Here is a 19752-nt window from a genome sequence, read left to right as displayed (position 1 = left end):
AACGCTTCTCTCCTACTCAAGATCTGACACAAGATCTCTATGGCTTCTCACCTACTCTGTGGTACATGTTAACTATTGCTTCTCTCCTACTCTGTGGCACAGGAGCACTATTGCTTCTCTCCTACTCTGTGGCACAGGAGCACTATTGCTTCTCTTCTACTCTGTGGCACAGGAATGCTATTGCTTCTCTCCTACTCTGTGGCACAGGAGCACTATTGCTTCTCTCCTACTCTGTGGCACAGGAGCACTATTGCTTCTCTCCTACTCTGTGGCACAGGATCACTATTGCTTCTCTCCTACTCTGTGGCACAGGAGCACTATTGCTTCTCTCCTACTCTGTGGCACAGGAATGCTGTTGCTTCTCTCCTACTCTGTGGCACAGGAGCACTATTGCTTCTCTCCTACTCTGTGGCACAGGAGCACTATTGCTTCTCTCCTACTCTGTGGCACAGGATCACTATAGTTTCTCACCTACTCTGTGGCACAGGATCACTATAGTTTCTCACCTGCTCTGTGGCACAGGAGCACTATTGCTTCTCTCCTACTCTGTGGCACAGGAGCACTATTGCTTCTCTCCTACTCTGTGGCACAGGAGCACTATTGCTTCTCTCCTACTCTGTGGCACAGGAGCACTATTGCTTCTCTGCTACTCTATGGCACAGGAGCACTATTGCTTCTCTCCTACACTGTGGCACAGGATCACTATAGTTTATCACCTACTCTGTGGCACAGGATCACTATAGTTTCTCACCTGCTCTGTGGCACAGGATCACTATTGCTTCTCTTCTACTCTGTGGCACAGGAATGCTATTGCTTCTCTCCTACTCTGTGGCACAGGAGCACTATTGCTTCTCTCCTACTCTGTGGCACAGGAGCACTATTGCTTCTCTCCTACTCTGTGGCACAGGATCACTATTGTTTCTCTCCTACTCTGTGGCACAGGATCACTATTGCTTCTCTCCTACTCTGTGGCACAGGATCACTATTGTTTCTCTCCTACTCTGTGGCACAGGAACACTATTGCTTCTCTGCTACTCTATGGCACAGGAGCACTATTGCTTCTCTCCTACTCTGTGGCACAGGATCACTATAGTTTCTCACCTACTCTGTGGCACAGGATCACTATAGTTTCTCACCTGCTCTGTGGCACAGGAGCACTATTGCTTCTCTCCTACTCTGTGGCACAGGAATGCTATTGCTTCTCTCCTACTCTGTGGCACAGGAGCACTATTGCTTCTCTCCTACTCTGTGGCACAGGAGCACTATTGCTTCTCTCCTACTCTGTGGCACAGGAGCACTATTGCTTCTCTCCTACTCTGTGGCACAGGAGCACTATTGCTTCTCTCCTACTCTGTGGCACAGGAGCACTATTGCTTCTCTCCTAATCTGTGGCACAGGATCACTATAGTTTCTCACCTACTCTGTGGCACAGGATCACTATTGCTTCTCTCCTACTCTGTGGCACAGGATCACTATTGTTTCTCTCCTACTCTGTGGCACAGGAACACTATTGCTTCTCTGCTACTCTATGGCACAGGAGCACTATTGCTTCTCTCCTACTCTGTGGCACAGGAATGCTATTGCTTCTCTCCTACTCTGTGGCACAGGAGCACTATTGCTTCTCTCCTACTCTGTGGCACAGGAGCACTATTGCTTCTCTCCTACTCTGTGGCACAGGAGCACTATTGCTTCTCTCCTACTCTGTGGCACAGGAGCACTATTGCTTCTCTCCTAATCTGTGGCACAGGATCACTATAGTTTCTCACCTACTCTGTGGCACAGGATCACTATTGCTTCTCTCCTACTCTGTGGCACAGGATCACTATTGTTTCTCTCCTACTCTGTGGCACAGGAACACTATTGCTTCTCTGCTACTCTATGGCACAGGAGCACTATTGCTTCTCTCCTACTCTGTGGCACAGAATCCCTATTGCTTCTGTGGTGTGTGCACCGGGTTGTGTGGTGCCTAGCTGCCGGGTTGATGTTATGTCGGGGCTTAAATTACAGCTCAGCCAATGGTGGTATAGGCGTGATGCTAGTGCTAACTCAGCACACAAGTATGGTTTTGTACCTGCTTTTAGTTTTTTGTGGCTGGCTGTATTGACCCCTAATGGTTGGTGACCTGCTGGTTTGTGATGGGTCCCTTGGGCGCTTATCACCTGTTATCCAGAGTGGAGAGATGACCCACCTGGACTGAACTTAGAAGAAGAGATACTTGAAGATACTTGAAAGAAGAAGAATACTTGTGCCCGTGTTTTAACCTTTGTTACTTTAGACCACCTTATGCCCTGCAGTGTCAGGGAAACCCATCCTACATGGGTGACATAAGCCCCAGTCCTGGTTACCTGAGTTAAGCAGAATGTCCAAGTATGTCTTAGTGTCACCTGTGCTGCGAGATAGAGTATGTAGGCCTTTGGCTGCTTTTCTCTATCCAGATCAGTTCCTGTGCTTACGATACTGTCCTGCACTGTCTAAAGATGTTCACGGCATGGGTTGAGGTGTTCTCTGACTTGTCCACCTTTAAGTATTTAGCACTGCATCTTGAGTATAAGTGTTGTTTTAAGAAATAAAGTCTCTGCGTTCTCCATACCTGTGTCCTAACACCACAGCTGGTCTGTCCCGGACAGTGAACCTGGCGTGTCTTGCTTCACTGAGAATCAGAAAGAAACTGAACTAAAAGCACCTACACGTCCTCTCCCCATGTGACTACTTCCTACAGGGTGTGTGTAACAGCTTCTGCAAGTGGTGTAGAAGAGAGTAGAGATAGGCAGAAAGAGCACAGAACCACGAAATACAACAATAACCCTTGACTTAGTACAGCTGTGCGACATACATAAATATATACAGTAACATCTTGTGGTAAAACCTGAGAATGCACCATCATTACCACTTTACTCTGTAGTACAGGTGCCCATACTAAAAACACCCGTGGTGGGATACCACACTTCTCTCCTCCTCTGTGGCACAGGAGCACTATAGCTTCTCTCCTCTGAGGCACAGGAGCACTATTCCTTCTCTCCTACTTTGTGGCACAGGCGCACTGTAGCTTCTTTCCTACTCTGTGACACAGGATCACTATAGCTTTCTTTATACATTGAAGTAAAAAAACATTGCTTCCCTCCTACACTAAAGAAAAGGCTTCCCTGGTACCGGATTTTATGATTCAGAGACATCTAAGCCTTAAAAGGAAATGGTGATGAGAGATGTTTGCTCATGAATTTAGTGACCGAGAAATTTTTGCACTTACACCAGGAAGTCACCCTCACCATGACAGAACCACATGACAATGCTTCAGGTGTCTCTATATGCTACAGAACTGTGCAAAGTTTCCAGGGGAACAATGGCCAGAATGCACACTGAGTACCTTACCATAGAATGAAAGGAGCACTTGCCTGCCATGTGCACCACTGCTGTATTCATCTAGAGGACATTTGTCCTTCGTCCTCAGGAGGACATCATTTACTGTATATACCAACAGCAACGCAGCCTCATTGTGTGTTTTTATCTTATATTTTATGGAAAGGAAACAATTTTTGTTACATTGTAGTTGAGTGCATCTATGTACTGGGGAGGGACATTGGGGACCTCAGGTGAAGAAATGGCAAGCTACAGCTCTACATAACATATATAACATATATATTCTGAGGCTATGTTCACACTACGTAAATATATGGCCGTTGTTGCCGTAGGAAACCCTGTCAGTTCACACAGTGAAGCGAGTGGCTCCGGCCGCTTGCTTCACTGTGTGCTATGGCAGGTTCTGATGCGGGCGCGCGCTGATGCGCCCGCATCAGAACCCATTCGGCCGGAAAGATCATCCACCAGGTACTTAATAAAGTGACATCACCCCCTTTGTGCATTCTGACATCTCTACACCTGTGTAAAGGGTACATTTAGCGTTTTTCATATCTTATTTCATATCATACGTCATGGTGTTTGTTCAAGTAAAAAGTGTCCTTTTATCAACTGCAGATTGTATTAAGTGGGCGTGACGTCGCAGCATTAGCGCCACTTAGCTCCGCCCACAACGGCACCGTTGATCCCGCCCCCTTGACGCCCATTGGTTGGTCGACGTAAAGGGGGTGGGGCCAATGTTCCAATGACCGACGAGGGGGCGGGGCCAACGGTGTCATTGTGGGCGGGGCTAAGTGTTGCTACTGTCGGAGGCCACGCCCACTTGACACAATCTGCAGTTGATAAAAGGACACTTTTTACTTGAACAAACACCATGACGTATGATATGAAATAAGGTATGAAAAAACGCTAAATTTACCCTTTACACAGGTGTAGAGATGTCAGAATGCAAAAAGGAGGTGACAGTGTCACTTTAAGTACCGGCCGAGATGATCCGGGCAGAGACCGGCCGTTCCATGACCCGGCCGGTCTCTTACGACGTGTGAACATAGCCTCAATCTGTTGTCTGCAGAAAGTGGAAGCAATATCGCAATTTAAATGTCATAACACAAGGATTATGTCTGCATGACAGCCCCCCCTACCCTTATACTCTCTCTTTCTTTATTGTTCTGTCCTCTTGTCTGAGAATTGCTGCCTCCGCCATTACCATAGAAGGGAGATAGGCATGCGGAGGAGTCTGGGGTGGGTGTGCATGTCACCAGTATTTCTTGCCTCGTGAGCTATGACTTTACCCTGGCCTTTACGTAGTTCTCGCTGATCCCTTAAGTGGATCATAGACATGTGAGAATTACCCCGTGTGGCCTGAACATCCTGCTGAGCTCAAGACTCCTTGATGATCTGATTTACAGACACCATGCACCATCAAATCTACTGTACCATCTTATACCAGTGCATGCAATGTAAGATACTAAAATAATATCCTATCTGGCACCCATCCCTCCACTGCTTGGTGACAGGAAGTGAAGAAATCTCCCCCACCCCCACCATCACTACTCTGTGTTACCAATATCACAGCTTCCTCTCTTAATGCTGCTGATCTTTTATGAGCTCCAGTGTATGGGGTTAGTGTCTCCTTAAGGGGCAGAGAGGCATAAAACTGCCTAATATATTAAAACAGACACAAAACAACAGCTGAAAGCAATAGAGAAGCCAAAATCGGCACCAAATCTGCTACAGTTTTGCAGCATATTTAAATGTGATCATACCCTAAAATGCGTGGGTCCCAGAAAAAAAAGCTAATCCTGGCCCCACTGAGTGACAACCATTTCCTCTCTGCAAACCATGAAAATCTTATACTTATCGGTATATACTAATTTGTTTTAAATATACTGAACCGACAGGGTGTGAGGTACTGCAACTGAAACCAAAACTGCAGCTCTGCAACCTGAAACAAAAACTAGTGACTGCAGCTCTGCAACCTGAAACTAAAAAACGGACTGCAGCTCTGCAACCTGAAACACAAAAGTCACTGCAGCCCTGCAACCTGAAACTCAAAAAATTGGACTGCAGCTCTGCGACCTGAAACAAAAAAACAGACTGCTGCTCTGCAACCTGAAAAAAAATGGACTACAGCTCTGCAACCTGAAACAAAAAACGGACTGCAGCTCTGCAATCTGAAACAAAAAACTGTCTGCAGCTCTGTGGCTTGTGCAGTATAAAATACATTAGGGAGACAGCCTTGTGCCTTGTATTTTGGCCTTGACAAGTCACAGATCATGGCGCACACTATATTGGTGCACATGTACAGTATTTTCATAGGACCATAAACTTAACAAACACAATTTCCTCTAAGTTTCCGGCACCGTACGCCAGATCTTTAAAAGATGATGGGAGTGATTGTTAGGAGACATTATCCATGTTTCTAGAGAATATTCTCATTATGGTTAACCGGTAATAATTTATAGTGACATGTTACAATGGATGAAGTCATTCTGTGACAAGTTATGTGACTGTAAGTTATGATGAGACCTGTAGTTCCACATCTGGCGCTGAGTAGGTTTTTGTCATCTGATCCACACCCATCACCATAACCTGGACATGTTTACCATGTCACCCACCTCCCAGTCATTTCTGTATAAAGCTGCTTACCAAGACCTGGCCTGCGTCGCTCCAGACAAAAAGCTTCTTAATCTGGTCGCTGTGCTTGACAGTTAAGAAAGGGAAGGAAGGACGCGGGTGAGGAGGACGACCCTGCTCTCTGCAAAACCACCACACAGGAAGCTCTTCTATCAACTCTGCACAATCATTACAAACTACCACTCCACCATCCACTGCAGAGTACTGAGAGGCACCCACACTCCTGGCTACGCCATGGGGGGAGTAGTGCAATGGGGATCTATGAGGAGGCATCACAAATCATAGGCTTAGATGGATTGGCTCTGAAGACAGTATCACACATCATAGGATTAGATACATCAATTTAGCAGATAGTATCACAGGATAGACCGAAGATTCAAGAGCTCAGCAAATAGTATCACACTAAAGAGCAGACGGTATGACACTTAACAGGCTTAGATACATAAGCTGAGTAGACAGTATCACGAATTATAGACCTAAATACAGCAGCTCTACAAACAGCATTACACGTGAGAAGCTTGGATACGCAGCTCAGCGGACGGTATCACAGATGATAGGCATAAGTACAGTGGCTCAGCAGAGGTGTCTAAAAATTATATTGCAATAGATGTCATGAACATTACATGATGGGGGTTGTAGTGGTGAGTTGTTGCTTAATCAGCTTTATCTATCAATCACTTTGTAGCTATGATAAAGAAATCATGAGTTTTGAGACAGATGATTTCTTGTCATGTCATGGCCGGAAATCATAAGGGATGATCCTGGAGATAAGAGCCAGTGAGACTCGTATGTATGTGACAGAATGTTACTGGGGCCTCCTATAGATACCTGAGTGGTTATGGCTCATTCTCATCTGAGACACAAATGGTATAAATGTCTGACAGATGCAGGCCCCACCTTTGAGATCCAAACCCATGTGCAGAACAGGGGTCCCCTGGCCCGACCTAGTGAGTCAGCTGCCGGCCACTACATCCACACTCAATATTTCTCTGACTCTTGCAGAAGTTAATGGAAGTTATAGAAACAGCTCAACTGTGCTACACTAATGATATCATTTCCAAGCAATGGAAACTGTGGTGCTCACCATCCTTTGCGCTATCCATGACTCCCATTCCCTTCTATTGGAGTTACAGGAATAGCTGAACACAGAGGGCTCCTCTGTTCCCTTCAGCTCTGCTACCCTGCCAGGTGATCAGTCTCTGAATGTGACAGGCCGCCACTGACTCACCAGGCCGAACCGAGGTCAGGGGACCCATGTTCTGCAGATAGGTGAAGATGCTAGAGGGGGCCCCTGTAACACATTTATGGCACATACTGAAGGCTTTTGTACACAGGCCGATTATCGCCAAGGAGGGTTGGTAGAAATGCTCCTTCAGCTGATAAACGGCCCATGTAAAAGTATCAACGATCAACCAAAGAGCAGGAAAACACCCACTAATTGGGTGATCACATCTTTTGTTCAGGTGGTAAAATCTATTGCTATCAACCGCACTTCTCTCTGAGTAAACAGGGGATGTGTGGCCGATGGCAATACATTTAAACGGACGCACGAACGATAGTGATTGTTTGTGCTGCACAGCTGCGTGATTAATTGTGTCTTCTAAAGGAACTGCAAATGAGTGTCCATCTTGCTGATCGGTGTTCACTTGCATCCTTTCACTGTCTTATTATGGGCCGTATAAAAGGGCCCTTAGTCAAGGAAGTCTATAGCTCTATCAAAGGTGAGGGATCTCTGCCTCTCTGAGGATCCCAGCCGCTGCATTCCCACCAGTCCATTGTTTACAACAAATTAGATTTTATAAAATACTATAAAGGGGTTTTCCCAACTTGCAATAGCTATCTGATTGTGCTGGGAGGGGACGACTGCTGGAACCCATCATGATCTTAAGTATTGGGGCCCAAGTATCCCATAAGAATAGAGAGACAAGACACACACTGTGCATTACCTATCCATTCATTCTCCACAGAAGCCATGGACATAGCTGAATGCTGTTGCTGCTCCATGCTCCATGTCCTTGTTTTCAAAATAACGGGTACCACCAGTTGACCCCCCTCCCAACTCCGATCAGATATCCTGTGGACAACCCCTTTAATTATATAATAGACAATTTTGCATATTTACACTTGACTTTATGTTTCAGTCCCTTACCATTTCCAAGATCTTTGCTGACAGTGACTGGGCATTTAGTAGTAGTAGTTTACACAGCTGAGTGGTTATTGCAATGCATCAGTGTATATAAGAGCTATGTGTAAGTATAGAGGAGATTAATGATATTGATGTGCTTAGCTCATGCAGAGTCTACACCAGGGGTCCTCAACTGGTGGACCGCAGTCTAAACGCGGACCGCGGAGGCCAGCTGTCCGGACCTCTTCTGTAGCTCAGTATACCTGTATACTAAGCTGCGCTCTGCACAGTACCTGTGGGCGCTTGTAACAAAACATTGTAATAAAGTGGCAGTCTATATACTACTGGGGGAGCACACAGCAGGCTATACACCACTGGGGAGTGCACAGGGGGCTTTATACTGCTGGGGAGTGCACAGGGGTCTATATTCTACTGGGGGAGCACACGGGGGGCTATATACTACTGGGGAGTGCACAGGGGGCTATATACTACTGGGGGAGCACACAGGGGAGTTATATACTACTGGGGGAGTGCAAAGGGGGCTATATACTACTGGGGGAGCTCACTGGGGGGCTATATACTACTGGGGAGTGCACAGGGGTCTAAATAATACTGGGGGAGCGCAAAGGGAGCTATATACTATTGGGGAGTGCACATGAGGCAATATACTACTGGGGAGTGCACAGGGGGCTATATACTACTGGGGAGTGCACAGAGGGGCTATATACTACTGGGGAGTGCACAGAGGGGCTATATACTACTGGGGGAGCTCACAGGGGGGCTATATACTACTGGAGGAGCACACAGGGGGCTAAATATTACTGGGGAGTGCACAGGGCTCTATATACTACTGGGGAGCGCACAGGGGGCTATATATTACTGGGGAGTGCACAGGGGGATATTTACTACTGGGAAGTGCACAGGGGTCTATATACTACTGGGGGAGCTCACAGGGGGGCTATATACTACTGGAGGAGCACACAGGGGGCTAAATATTACTGGGGAGTGCACAGGGCTCTATATACTACTGGGGAGCGCACAGGGGGCTATATATTACTGGGGAGTGCACAGGGGGCTATTTACTACTGGGAAGTGCACAGGGGTCTATATACTACTGGGGGAGCACACAGGGGGGCTATTTACTATTTTAGAGTGCACAGGGGGTGATATACTACTGGGGAGTGCACAGGGGGCTATATACTACTGGGGAGTGCACAGTGTGGCTATATACTACTGGGGGAGCTCACGGGGGGCTATATACTACTGGGGGAGTGCACAGGGGTTTGTATACTACTGAGGGAGAACACAGGGGGGCTATATACTACTGGGGGAGCACACAGGGGTCTATATCACTGGGGGAGCGCACAGGGGTCTATATACTACTGGGGGAGCGCACAGGGGGGCTATATACTACTGAGGGAGCGCACAGAGGGGCTATATACTACTGGGGGAGCACACAGAGGGGTTATATGCTACTGGGGGTGCACACAGGGGCCTATATACTACTGGGGTGCACATGGGTCTATATACTACTGGGGAAGCAACAGAGGGGCTATATACTACTGGGGACAGTCACCCCCTTTGTACCTAATTTCAGAGGGCTGGTGAGAGAGAAAATGCCAGTTTTTCCACTAATAAGCAGCAATTCTGTATATAAATAGTTCAACGTTTGTGAAAAGTTTATAAAACAACACATTTACTACTGATGTTCAGCTCGCACCTTCACCTGACAATAGAACGAAGTAAGTGGACCTTCACTAAAAGTTGTTGAGTACCCCTTGGTCTACACTGCCGGACTGTAACAAATACTCAGCTGTGTGTGCAGCGCATTCATACTTCTGTACCCAGGACCCTTTTTTAGTGTTTGGGGGGGCGCTATGTTCACACTGTGTAAAAAAAGAACACAAGAGGCGTCTCTTTTTTTTTGTTTTTTTATAAATAATGTCCTTTATTACCAAATTGAAGTCAATGAAATGCATTGAAGTCAATGGAATGATGGTTGCCGAATACACATAGGGGGAGATTTATCAGAGGGTAGCTTCACACACAACGTATCGCAGCAGATTTTATTCTGCAGATCCACAGCAGATTTGATCCAAATATCTGAACACACCATCAAATCTGCTCCGGATCCTGTACGTGTGAATGCACCCAAAGGGTGTAAATTCACAGTGGTGTAAACTGCCTACAGCAACCATTCACAGCTCGGCTTTCAGCTCTGGTAAAATTAAAGCTGAGCTGTGATTGGTTGCTGTGAGCTGTTTACACCAGTCTATATTTTACACCCTTTGATAAATCTGGGCCATAGAGTATTGAACACCAGACATTGTTTGCGCAGATTTTTTCACCATTCTTTAATGTTTTTACTTCTAGATTTAATGGACCATCAAAAAAGAACCACCCCTTAAAGTGCCTGAACTAGATTAATGTACCAACAGCCATCACTGTAATGATGGGCACCCAAACCTTAAAATGACGGATGTTATTTGGTACTTAAAATGAATGACGTCATTTTGAGGGGAAAAAAGAGTGGACAAAAAAAAAAAGTCATGTGAACATATCCATTTATTGAAAAAAAAGAAAACCTTCTTTTTGTCAATCTGGAACATCTTCTAATGGGTTGAAGTCGTTTGATTGAGGCTATGTTCATACAATCTCTTTTTTGGCCATTTCACGGCTGTTATATGGATGCCTTCATTTTGCAAATTGCATCTTTGCATGAAAAGGCCAAGAAAACAGCCGCGAAACGGCTTAAAAAGACATGTGAACATAGCCTATTCTTCACATTTCGCTAGATGTGGATCTACATCCTCAGGTCATTATACATGTGGATGGGGCCTGTCTGCCAGTATGGGCCGTATATACGCATTTGCTTTGGCTGCTGGGCATTACGTAGACTCGTGTAGCATTATTGCCATCTGTCAAAGGTCAAGGAACTCAATATTTTCTTACTGGCTGCTGGAGATAATCTCCTGGTAATCGGCTCAATGTTCCCAGAGTATATTTACAGGATCAACCTGTGGGGCCACAGAAATATCGGTGTAAAGCGCATGGAGAAGTGTGAGTATCAGAAAACAATATCACTGGTTTTGAAAAATGTATCTTGTCATATTCTATCTACATGAGGATCTGGGGCCTTCAAAATGGCATCTGAGGATATTGTGTCCGGTCCAGATCAATGCTGAGATATTACCTGGTTATCCATAACAGAATCAGAACCCCAAGGATTCTCCAGAAAACATCTATTGGATATAGCAGCTCCGGGATAGTCATGGGAATCGGCGTCTAAAGAGTGATTGTGAGTCATGGACAACACCAGCAGGATGAGTCCGGTGTAACATGATTTAATGAGTCTGTTCTTTATTCAGAGGAATAATAGTAATATGTAATATAATATACTGCAATGTAATACACTATGATATAATGTAACATGTACCGCAATATACAGTAATATAATGGAACCTAACTTAATATTGTATGATATAATGTAACATGTACCACAATATACAGTAGTGTAATGTAACCTACCTTAATATTGTATGATATAATGTAACATAATATCTAGTAACATAATATGATATAGTCTAGTGTAATGTAACCTAACATAATGCAATATAATGTAATGTAAAATACTACATCATAATATAGTGTATCATACCCTATATATTATATCCTATCATACTATATGATATAATGTAACATAATACAATATAGCATAGTGTAGCATGTTATAACCAATATGAATACGTTGTGAAGTAATGTTAATATAATTTACTGCACATACAATAACATAAAAGAAAGTCTTAAATTGCTATGTAATATAATGTACCATAACATAGTACCAGGAGTGGGTTGAAAACACAGAAACTATGCAAATCTTTCCATTATCATTTTACCGTCAGTTCCACTCCTGGTGTTGGTTGGAAAAATACTGTCGGAAATACTATGTGTGAACTTAACCTAAGGGTATGTTTATATGTATGATATATGCTACAGATTGTATGGTGCAGATGATCTACCACAGCTTATATAGTGTGTTCACACAAAGTAAAAATAAGTGCAAAGAACGGCCGTTGTTAATGTTGACTTTCATTAGTAACGGACAGTGTTTTGCAGCAACATTTTTATTTGCACTTATATTCACATTGTGCGAACATAGCCACCCAGTATAATGTAATAAACCGAACACAATTTACTATATTGTAAAAAAACAATTAATGTAGAGAATATAATATGCATAGAACTACATGGAAGATAAGATTGTTATTATTTTATAGTCTGTTTATTATAATGAAAATTAAAGGGACAGATCACCTTTATAGCAGATTCCTATTGTCTCCTTGTGAGCAGGGACAATTGACATAAAAAAAAGAGAGGGATAATATGATTCCCAAACAGGAAGGAAGGGGGACTAGCTGGTCAGCACAGACCCAGAAACGGGCTCATCTCTCCTATGTACAGTCTAATGAAACCTGTGGCTATCCCTTGTCTATGTAGAAAGAAGTGAACACAACCTCTACAAGAAAGAAACTTCTGGATATCTTACTACGCTCTATTTATTTTTTGGATTCACATTGTTAAAAGAAAGAGAGAACATAGATTTTTGGCAGGAGCAAATGTTTCGGCACCCTGAGCTATTTTTTCCCTCCATTTTTTATTTTTCTTACTTTCCCTTGCAGAACTGTTCTAGATCTAAAATAATTTTTGGTCTGCTTCCATGTTGCATGGCTGAGATCTGGCCACAGATTTTCAATAGTATTCAAAGCTGGGAGTGTGGCCATTCACAAGGGATGTCAACATTTTGCTTAAAACTGACTATTTAAACTTAACTGTTGTAAGTTTGATGTACGTGAGTAATAGTAAGTACTATGGGCATACTTATTGTAGAGGGGGCATCAATCATAGCAGAAAGCACAGTACTGTCCATGTTATCACATCCCTCTGTCCAGTCAGGGGCAATACTAGTCGTATTGATCTGATACTGTTTACATAACTGTTGCCCCTTTTCTCTTGCAGGACCATTGCAGCTGCCTCTATGGTTTGTCATTGTATGGTATCATCATTAAAGGGGTTATCCAGTGCTACAAAAACATGGCCACTTTCTTCCAGAGACAGCCCCACTCTTGTCTCCAGTTCAGGTGCGGTTTGCAATTAAGCTCCGTTTACTTCAATGGAACTGAGCAGCAAAACCCCGCCCAAGCTGGAGACAAGAGTGAGGCTGTCTCTGAAAGAAATTGGCCATGTTTTTGTAGCGCTGGATAACCCCTTTAAAGCGACTCCATACCCACAATCTGACCCCCCCAAACCACTTGTACCTTTGGATAGCTGCTTTTAATTCAAGATCTGTCCTGGGGTCCGTTTGGCAGGGGATGCAGTTATTGTCATAAAAACAACTTTTTAATCCGGCAGCGCTGTGTCTAACGGCCGGGGCTTACATTTGTATATGCATTAGGCTGGCACACCCTCTCTGTCCTTCCTCCCCACCCTCCTCATCATTAGGAATGCTCCAGGAACATTTACTGCTGTTTGAGCAGCCCATGTGTCGGGCTGCCACAGGTGGGGAATAGGAAGCAATCTGCCTGGAGTATTCCTAATGATGAGGAGGGTGGGGAGGAAGGACAGAGAGATTAAAAGTTGTTTTTATGACAATAACTGTATCCCATGCCGAACGGACCCCAGGACAGATCTTGGATTAAAAGCCGCTATCTGAAGGTACAAGTGGTTTGGGGGGGTCAGATTGTGGGTACGGAGTCGCTTTAAGGCCTCATTGTTTCTCAGTTGCTGCTTTGTGTACAGAATCCTTTCTAGACATTACGTCACCTGTTCAGTATGCTGAAGTCCAGTTGCTTGTTTGTGCCCAGGACCCGGCCTCTGCACATGTTCATCAGATGTTATGCGATGTTGTTATATGTTACAGTGTTATATATTATATATAATTTAATAGATTCCAGCTGTGAATATAAGGCAGAAAGAAGTGGGCACACATGATGGTGGCGACAATGAGCTCAGCCCCTCATCCTCTTACCACCCAGCAGTATACCCCACCGCTGCTGAGTACAATCAACTGTGACACAAGAGCTTAGAATTAGCCCACAAAGTCCATAAGCCTCTTGATCGCTGATCCTGGGAAATAATAAGATCTAACAAAGTCATGACCATTATCCAGAGTAGCAATCACTTATGGGTGCTTCCTGAACATTCTGTGCCCACTTGATGTATCTAAGCCTATCATGTGTGATACTGTCTGCTGGGCTTAAGTATTGAAGCCAGGAATAGAGGATACTGTATTCTTAGGTGCTGGATTTAGGCTTATTATGTGGGCACTGTCCACCGAACTTCAGGTTTGAATTGAAAACACAGAAAGGCTATGTTCACACACTGTTGAAATTAAGTGGATGGTTGATATTTAATGGACAATAATTACTGTTATTTTAAAACAACGGCTGTTATTTGTCATTAAATGACGGCCATGCACTCAAGTTTTCAATCCACTCCTGGTTTTGGTTGCAAAATACTGAGCAAAAATACTGTGTGAAAACATAGCCTTATGCTGTATAAATATTAAGTATAGCTTTTCACTAAATAACCATATAATACATGAACAACCAAGTTCTACAAGTTTCTTATAAACTCATTGTTATAATTAATCCCCATTTTAAAGCTTCTTGTTTGCTGTCGGTAAAAGAGAAAGCTCTTGTTTCCATTCAGAAGCAGCTAACCCCATACATTACTCATCCTGTTTATAGACATGGCTACAGTTCTATCCAATCCAGGCAATGCACTGTGAGCTAAATAGTCTGGAATCCAAATTGATACATTGTAGCATACTACCAGGGAGACTTGTCCTGTGGATGTTTTAGCTAACAGAACACTGTCTAGACTGGATAGAGTTGTATCTACTTTTCAGTCCAGAGCAGGACAAGGGTGGTGTATGGATGGAGGCCTCTGTTAAGAATAGTGTTCTCATTCACTGACAGCAAACAAACGTCTTCAGATACCATAGTATGGAACTGAAAGGCAAAGGGGGAAGAAATAAAACCTGGGGAGTTTCTGGAATCTGAATATGTGGCATGGATTTGGAAGAGAGAAATCAGACACTTGTTGTAGTGAAAATGAGGTTAACTTGACTGCGAGTGCATTTATTTAGCATGATATAATCCTGAGGAGCACGTTGTTGTACCATGAGTAGAGATGAGTGAACTGGGTTCGGGTTCGAGTCCATGCGAACCCGAAAGATCGGCATTTGATTAGCTGGTGCTGCTGAACTTGGATAAAGCTCTAAGGTTGTCTGGAAAACATGGATACAGCCAATGACTATATCCATGTTTTCCACATAGCCTTAGGGCTTTATCCAACTTCAGCAGCCACCGCTAATCAAATGCCGAAAGTTCGGGTTCGGATGGATTTGAGCATGCTCGAGGTTCGCTTATCTCTAACCATGAGCAACATGACGTTGTTTGTCTAAAGTATCAAAACGTGTGCACAATGTCACTGCAAAATGAATTGTACAAGTTTACTGTTTAAACATTATAGTTTTACACTTGGTCTGCTTGGTGTAAACAGTGTTGTCTTTCTGCACAACGCAAGTGGCATGAAACATTTAAGAATTTGGCAGCTTCACTCACAAATCAAGATGGCACGGCCGCTTGTTGATTACAGTCGAGCAGGACGCAGAGGACTTTAATACCTTATGCCTTATGCCGTTTTCAAAAGTTACAAAAATACAAATGCGTTTTTTTGCTGGAGATTAGTCATTAGGAGTTCTGTAGTGACATCTAGTGGTCAGTAAAGATTATACATCCTTACGGTTAGGCTAGGTTCACAATATGTAAAATGACAGCCATCTTTTCTACAGTCGTCGGATGTTATTTGTGCAATGACGGCCGTTGTTATGAAAGACAGATATCATTTTCACATAGTGTGAACTTAGCTTTACAGGGTAGAGCTCAGTTACTGGTGGTGTCAGGTAGGTGTTGTGTAACAACATCTACTTGCCGTTTTTATTAGCTCCTACAATGCTTATTTAGATTAGACATAATACTATTTGCATCTGTCTATGTAGGGAAAAAAGGAAAAATAATACAAAGGGGAGGATATTGAGCCATATTTCCTAGTGTTATAGTGAGTTTGACATGGACATATGAACCATAAGCTGCTAAAATGTAGAAACTTTACTGTAATACAAAATACAATGAATTCAAATACAAAAAGAGGCACTAGTGACAAAATGGTCAACAGGGTGATGATGGGCCTGTGGTGACATTACAGACAGGTATCAGAATACAATGGAGGAAGGCTTTACCAACTTTATGTAACTGTATGTCCTGTCTTTTTAGGTCCCTGAGAGTGGAGTACAGCACAGACGGATATGAATTCCAGCTCACCTGCATCCAGCGCCTTGGCCCCCGCAAACACAAATAATGGAGGGCCCACCACACCTCGCAAGGGACCCCCCAAATTCAAGCAGCGACAGACCCGACAGTTTAAGAGCAAGCCACCAAAAAAAGGAGTGAAAGGGTAAGTCCATTTATTAGGTGTCACATGTCATAGGGTCAACTCATGAGTGTTTGTGGTATTACAACCCGCTTCTAAGGAAGCTTCTAAGGAAACTAGGGCAAGAGTGATGATGTTTCTGGAAGAAAAAAAGCTTAGTTTTTCTAATGCAAAGAATAACCTCTATAAAACAAACCTAAGGAGGAGAAAGGAGAAATTACAGAAGGGCCAGTGTCTGACATATTTAAATCAGGACCTAAGGGTGTATTACAAGGCATTACCCCTCATGCCATGCATTTTGTTTAGTGTTCTTTCAGAGATTGAGAACACAAAAAACATGTTTGTTTAATCTCACAGTGAATGGTGTAAATGCAAACCCACCCTTCAAATTCACACAGTAGTTCACACACAGTTTTTCTTTTTTCACCGTTCTTTCTCCGTTTTTACTATTAAATTTAATGGACTTTTCAATTAAGCTGCATCCAAAGGCCAATTAGTTACCCCAAACTAAAATAATGTGCAAACACCAGTCATTGCACTAAGGGAAGGCCAGGCTGCTAAATAAATAGCCTTTTATAGTAAAACTACAATTGTTCTGCCAAAAAAACAAGCTCTCATATGACTCTGTGGCTATGTTCACACAACTTTTTTTTAGCTCCGTTTAAAATGATGTTTAGCAGCCTGGCCTCCCCTTAGTGCAATGACTGGTGTTTGCACATTATTTTAGTTTGAGATTACTAATTGGCCTTTGGATGTGTCTTAATTTAAAAGTCCATTGAATTTAATAGTAAAAACAGAGAAAGACAAAGAAGAACTGTGTGTGAACAACTAATAAAAAATGTCCGCTGTTTGCAAAAGACATCCGAAAATAGTGTTCATGTTCATTATTTTGACATCCGCGGCAAAAACGTCAGTTTTTTAATGCATTGTGTGCAATGGACATCCGTCTTCCCATTGACTCCAATGCATTGCCATTGCAGTCAGTTAAATCGCGGCAAAAACTGTTTTTTTAATGAGCGAAATCGGCCATTTTTTCTCCATTTTTGACGTTGTGTGAACATAGCCTAAAGGTAAAAAAAATTAATTATGGCTTTTAAAAGAAGGAAGGAGGTAAAAGCAAAGTCCTGAAAAAAAAAATTTCTTAGGGTGCGTTCACACCTACAGGATCCGTAGCAGATCTGCAACAGATCCGCAGCAGATTTGATGGTGCAGATTTGATGCTGTGTTCAGTTATTTAAATGAAATCTGCTGCGGATCCACTGCAGAAAATCAGCTGCGGATCTGGTAAGTGTGAATGTACCCTTAGGGTGCGTTCACACCTACAGGATCTGCAGCAGATCTGCAGCAGATTTGATGCTGTGTTCAGTTATTTAAATGAAATCTGCTGCAGAAAATCAGCTGCAGATCCTGTAGGTGTGAACGCACCATTAAGGGGAGCTTCACATGTACCGTATCGCAGCGGATTTTCTGCTGCAGATCCGCAGCAGATTTGACAGTGCGGATTTAATGCTATGTTCATTCATTTAGACAAATCTGCTGCGGATTCGTAGCAGAAAATCCGCTGCGATACGGTATGTGTGAAGCTATATGTGAAGGATAATCATCATTTGATTTATCACAGTGTGAAATCTGTGAATCTGTTTAAGCTGAATTTGATTGAACTTTTGTCTTGCAGGTTTGGAGATGATATTCCTGGAATGGAAGGACTTGGAACAGGTGATGATTCTTATACAGTATATAATTTATAGATATCACTATGCCAGACCAGACAGTAACCTTCTACCTGACTGCTCCCTGACCTACACCAGCATGGATTGGGGGGGGGAGCAGACTGTTCCTACATTCTGGACTCCATTATTGAGGGTTTCCAGCCTATATGGGTGGCAGTCACTGAGGATAGGATACTTAGGATTACATACTTGCAGCAGAATTGTCATCCCGCTGCAAGTATGTAAGCAGCATCCCCCTTAACCCTCTGCAGCCCGGTGCATACGTTACCCGGTCTGCGCTCCGGCTTGTTCTGGGGTTCCCGGCGTTTGGAAGTCCCACTCGGCCAATCAGTGCACTGCAGCGAGACAGCACACTCATTGGCTGAGTGGGATGTCAGGACGTTGGGGCCACAGAAAAAGCCAGAGGGCGGACCAGGTAATGTATGCACCGGGCCACAGGGGGCTAAGGGGGGGTGCTGCTTACATACTTGCAGCAGAATAGTCATCCCGCTGCAAGTATGTATATAATAATATATATGTAATTAAATCCACTGCAATTCCGTTACATGTGAAGCTACACTAAAGGAGTTATCTAGCGTTAGAAAAACATGACCACTTGCCTCCAGAGACAGCACCACTTATGTCTCCAGTTGTCGCAAAAAGCTCCATTCACTTCAATTAAAACAAATTACAAAACCCCACCCAAACTGGAGACAAGAGTTGTGCTGTCTCTGGAAGAAAGTGGCCATGTTTTTCTAAGGGTAGCTTCACACGTACCGGATTCGCAGCAGATTTCATGCTGCGAATCCTTGTACAGAAATCCGCTGCAAATCCTGGTACAGTGAAGTTGAATGGGTTACATACCCGCAGCTGAATTTTCATTCCGCTGCCAGTATGTGACACGGCCCCTTTAACCCCCCCCCCCCCTCCCCCGCGCAGCCCGTGCTCGGAGCATATATTGCCTGCTCGGCGCCCAGCTCCTATAGGTCCCCATCAGCCAATCAGTGCACAGGCAGCACTGATTGGCTAATGGGGGCCGACGGGAGCCAGGAGCCCTAACATTCAGCCGCGGCACCGAGCAGGTAATGTATGCTCCGGGCCGGGGGCTGCGGCGGTGGGGGGTTAAAGGGGCTGGGTCACATACTGGCAGCGGAATGAAAATTCTGCTGCGGGTATGTGACCCATTCAACTTCACTGTACCAGGATTCATAGCGGATTTCTCTGCAAACTCGCAGCGTGAAATCCGCTGCGAATGTGGTAGGTGTGAAGTTACACTAAGAAAGGTTTATTATATGAGTGGATTATATGAGTGGAGAGAAGATATACTGTAAATAATATGTCTTCTTCTTTTCTGCAGACATCACTGTTATCTGCCCATGGGAAGCCTTCAGTCACCTTGAATTACATGAGCTGGCCCAGTTTGGAATCATCTAG

At 43.9% G+C, this 19752-nt stretch overlaps 2 protein-coding genes across 2 annotated transcripts in view; one reads left to right on the top strand and one right to left on the bottom strand.

Annotated features, from left to right (window-relative positions):
• ARHGDIB (Rho GDP dissociation inhibitor beta) overlaps positions 1–6101 on the bottom strand; it is a 16634-nt gene extending 10533 nt beyond the window's left edge. The window contains exon 1 of the mRNA XM_069968688.1: positions 6004–6101. The gene's annotated coding sequence lies outside the window, so the exon portion shown is untranslated. The remainder of the gene's footprint in view (positions 1–6003) is intronic.
• The window catches only part of PDE6H (phosphodiesterase 6H), a 22092-nt gene extending 2340 nt beyond the window's left edge, over positions 1–19752 (top strand). The window contains exons 2-4 of the mRNA XM_069968689.1: positions 16453–16633; positions 18285–18325; positions 19676–19752. Of these exons, the coding sequence (XP_069824790.1) occupies positions 16485–16633; positions 18285–18325; positions 19676–19752 (267 nt within the window). The 5' untranslated portion in view covers positions 16453–16484. The remainder of the gene's footprint in view (positions 1–16452; positions 16634–18284; positions 18326–19675) is intronic.

This window comes from Dendropsophus ebraccatus, chromosome 4, assembly GCF_027789765.1.
Source record: "Dendropsophus ebraccatus isolate aDenEbr1 chromosome 4, aDenEbr1.pat, whole genome shotgun sequence".
Classification (NCBI taxonomy): domain Eukaryota; kingdom Metazoa; phylum Chordata; class Amphibia; order Anura; family Hylidae; genus Dendropsophus; species Dendropsophus ebraccatus.
This window is presented reverse-complemented; position numbering and strand designations above follow the sequence as displayed.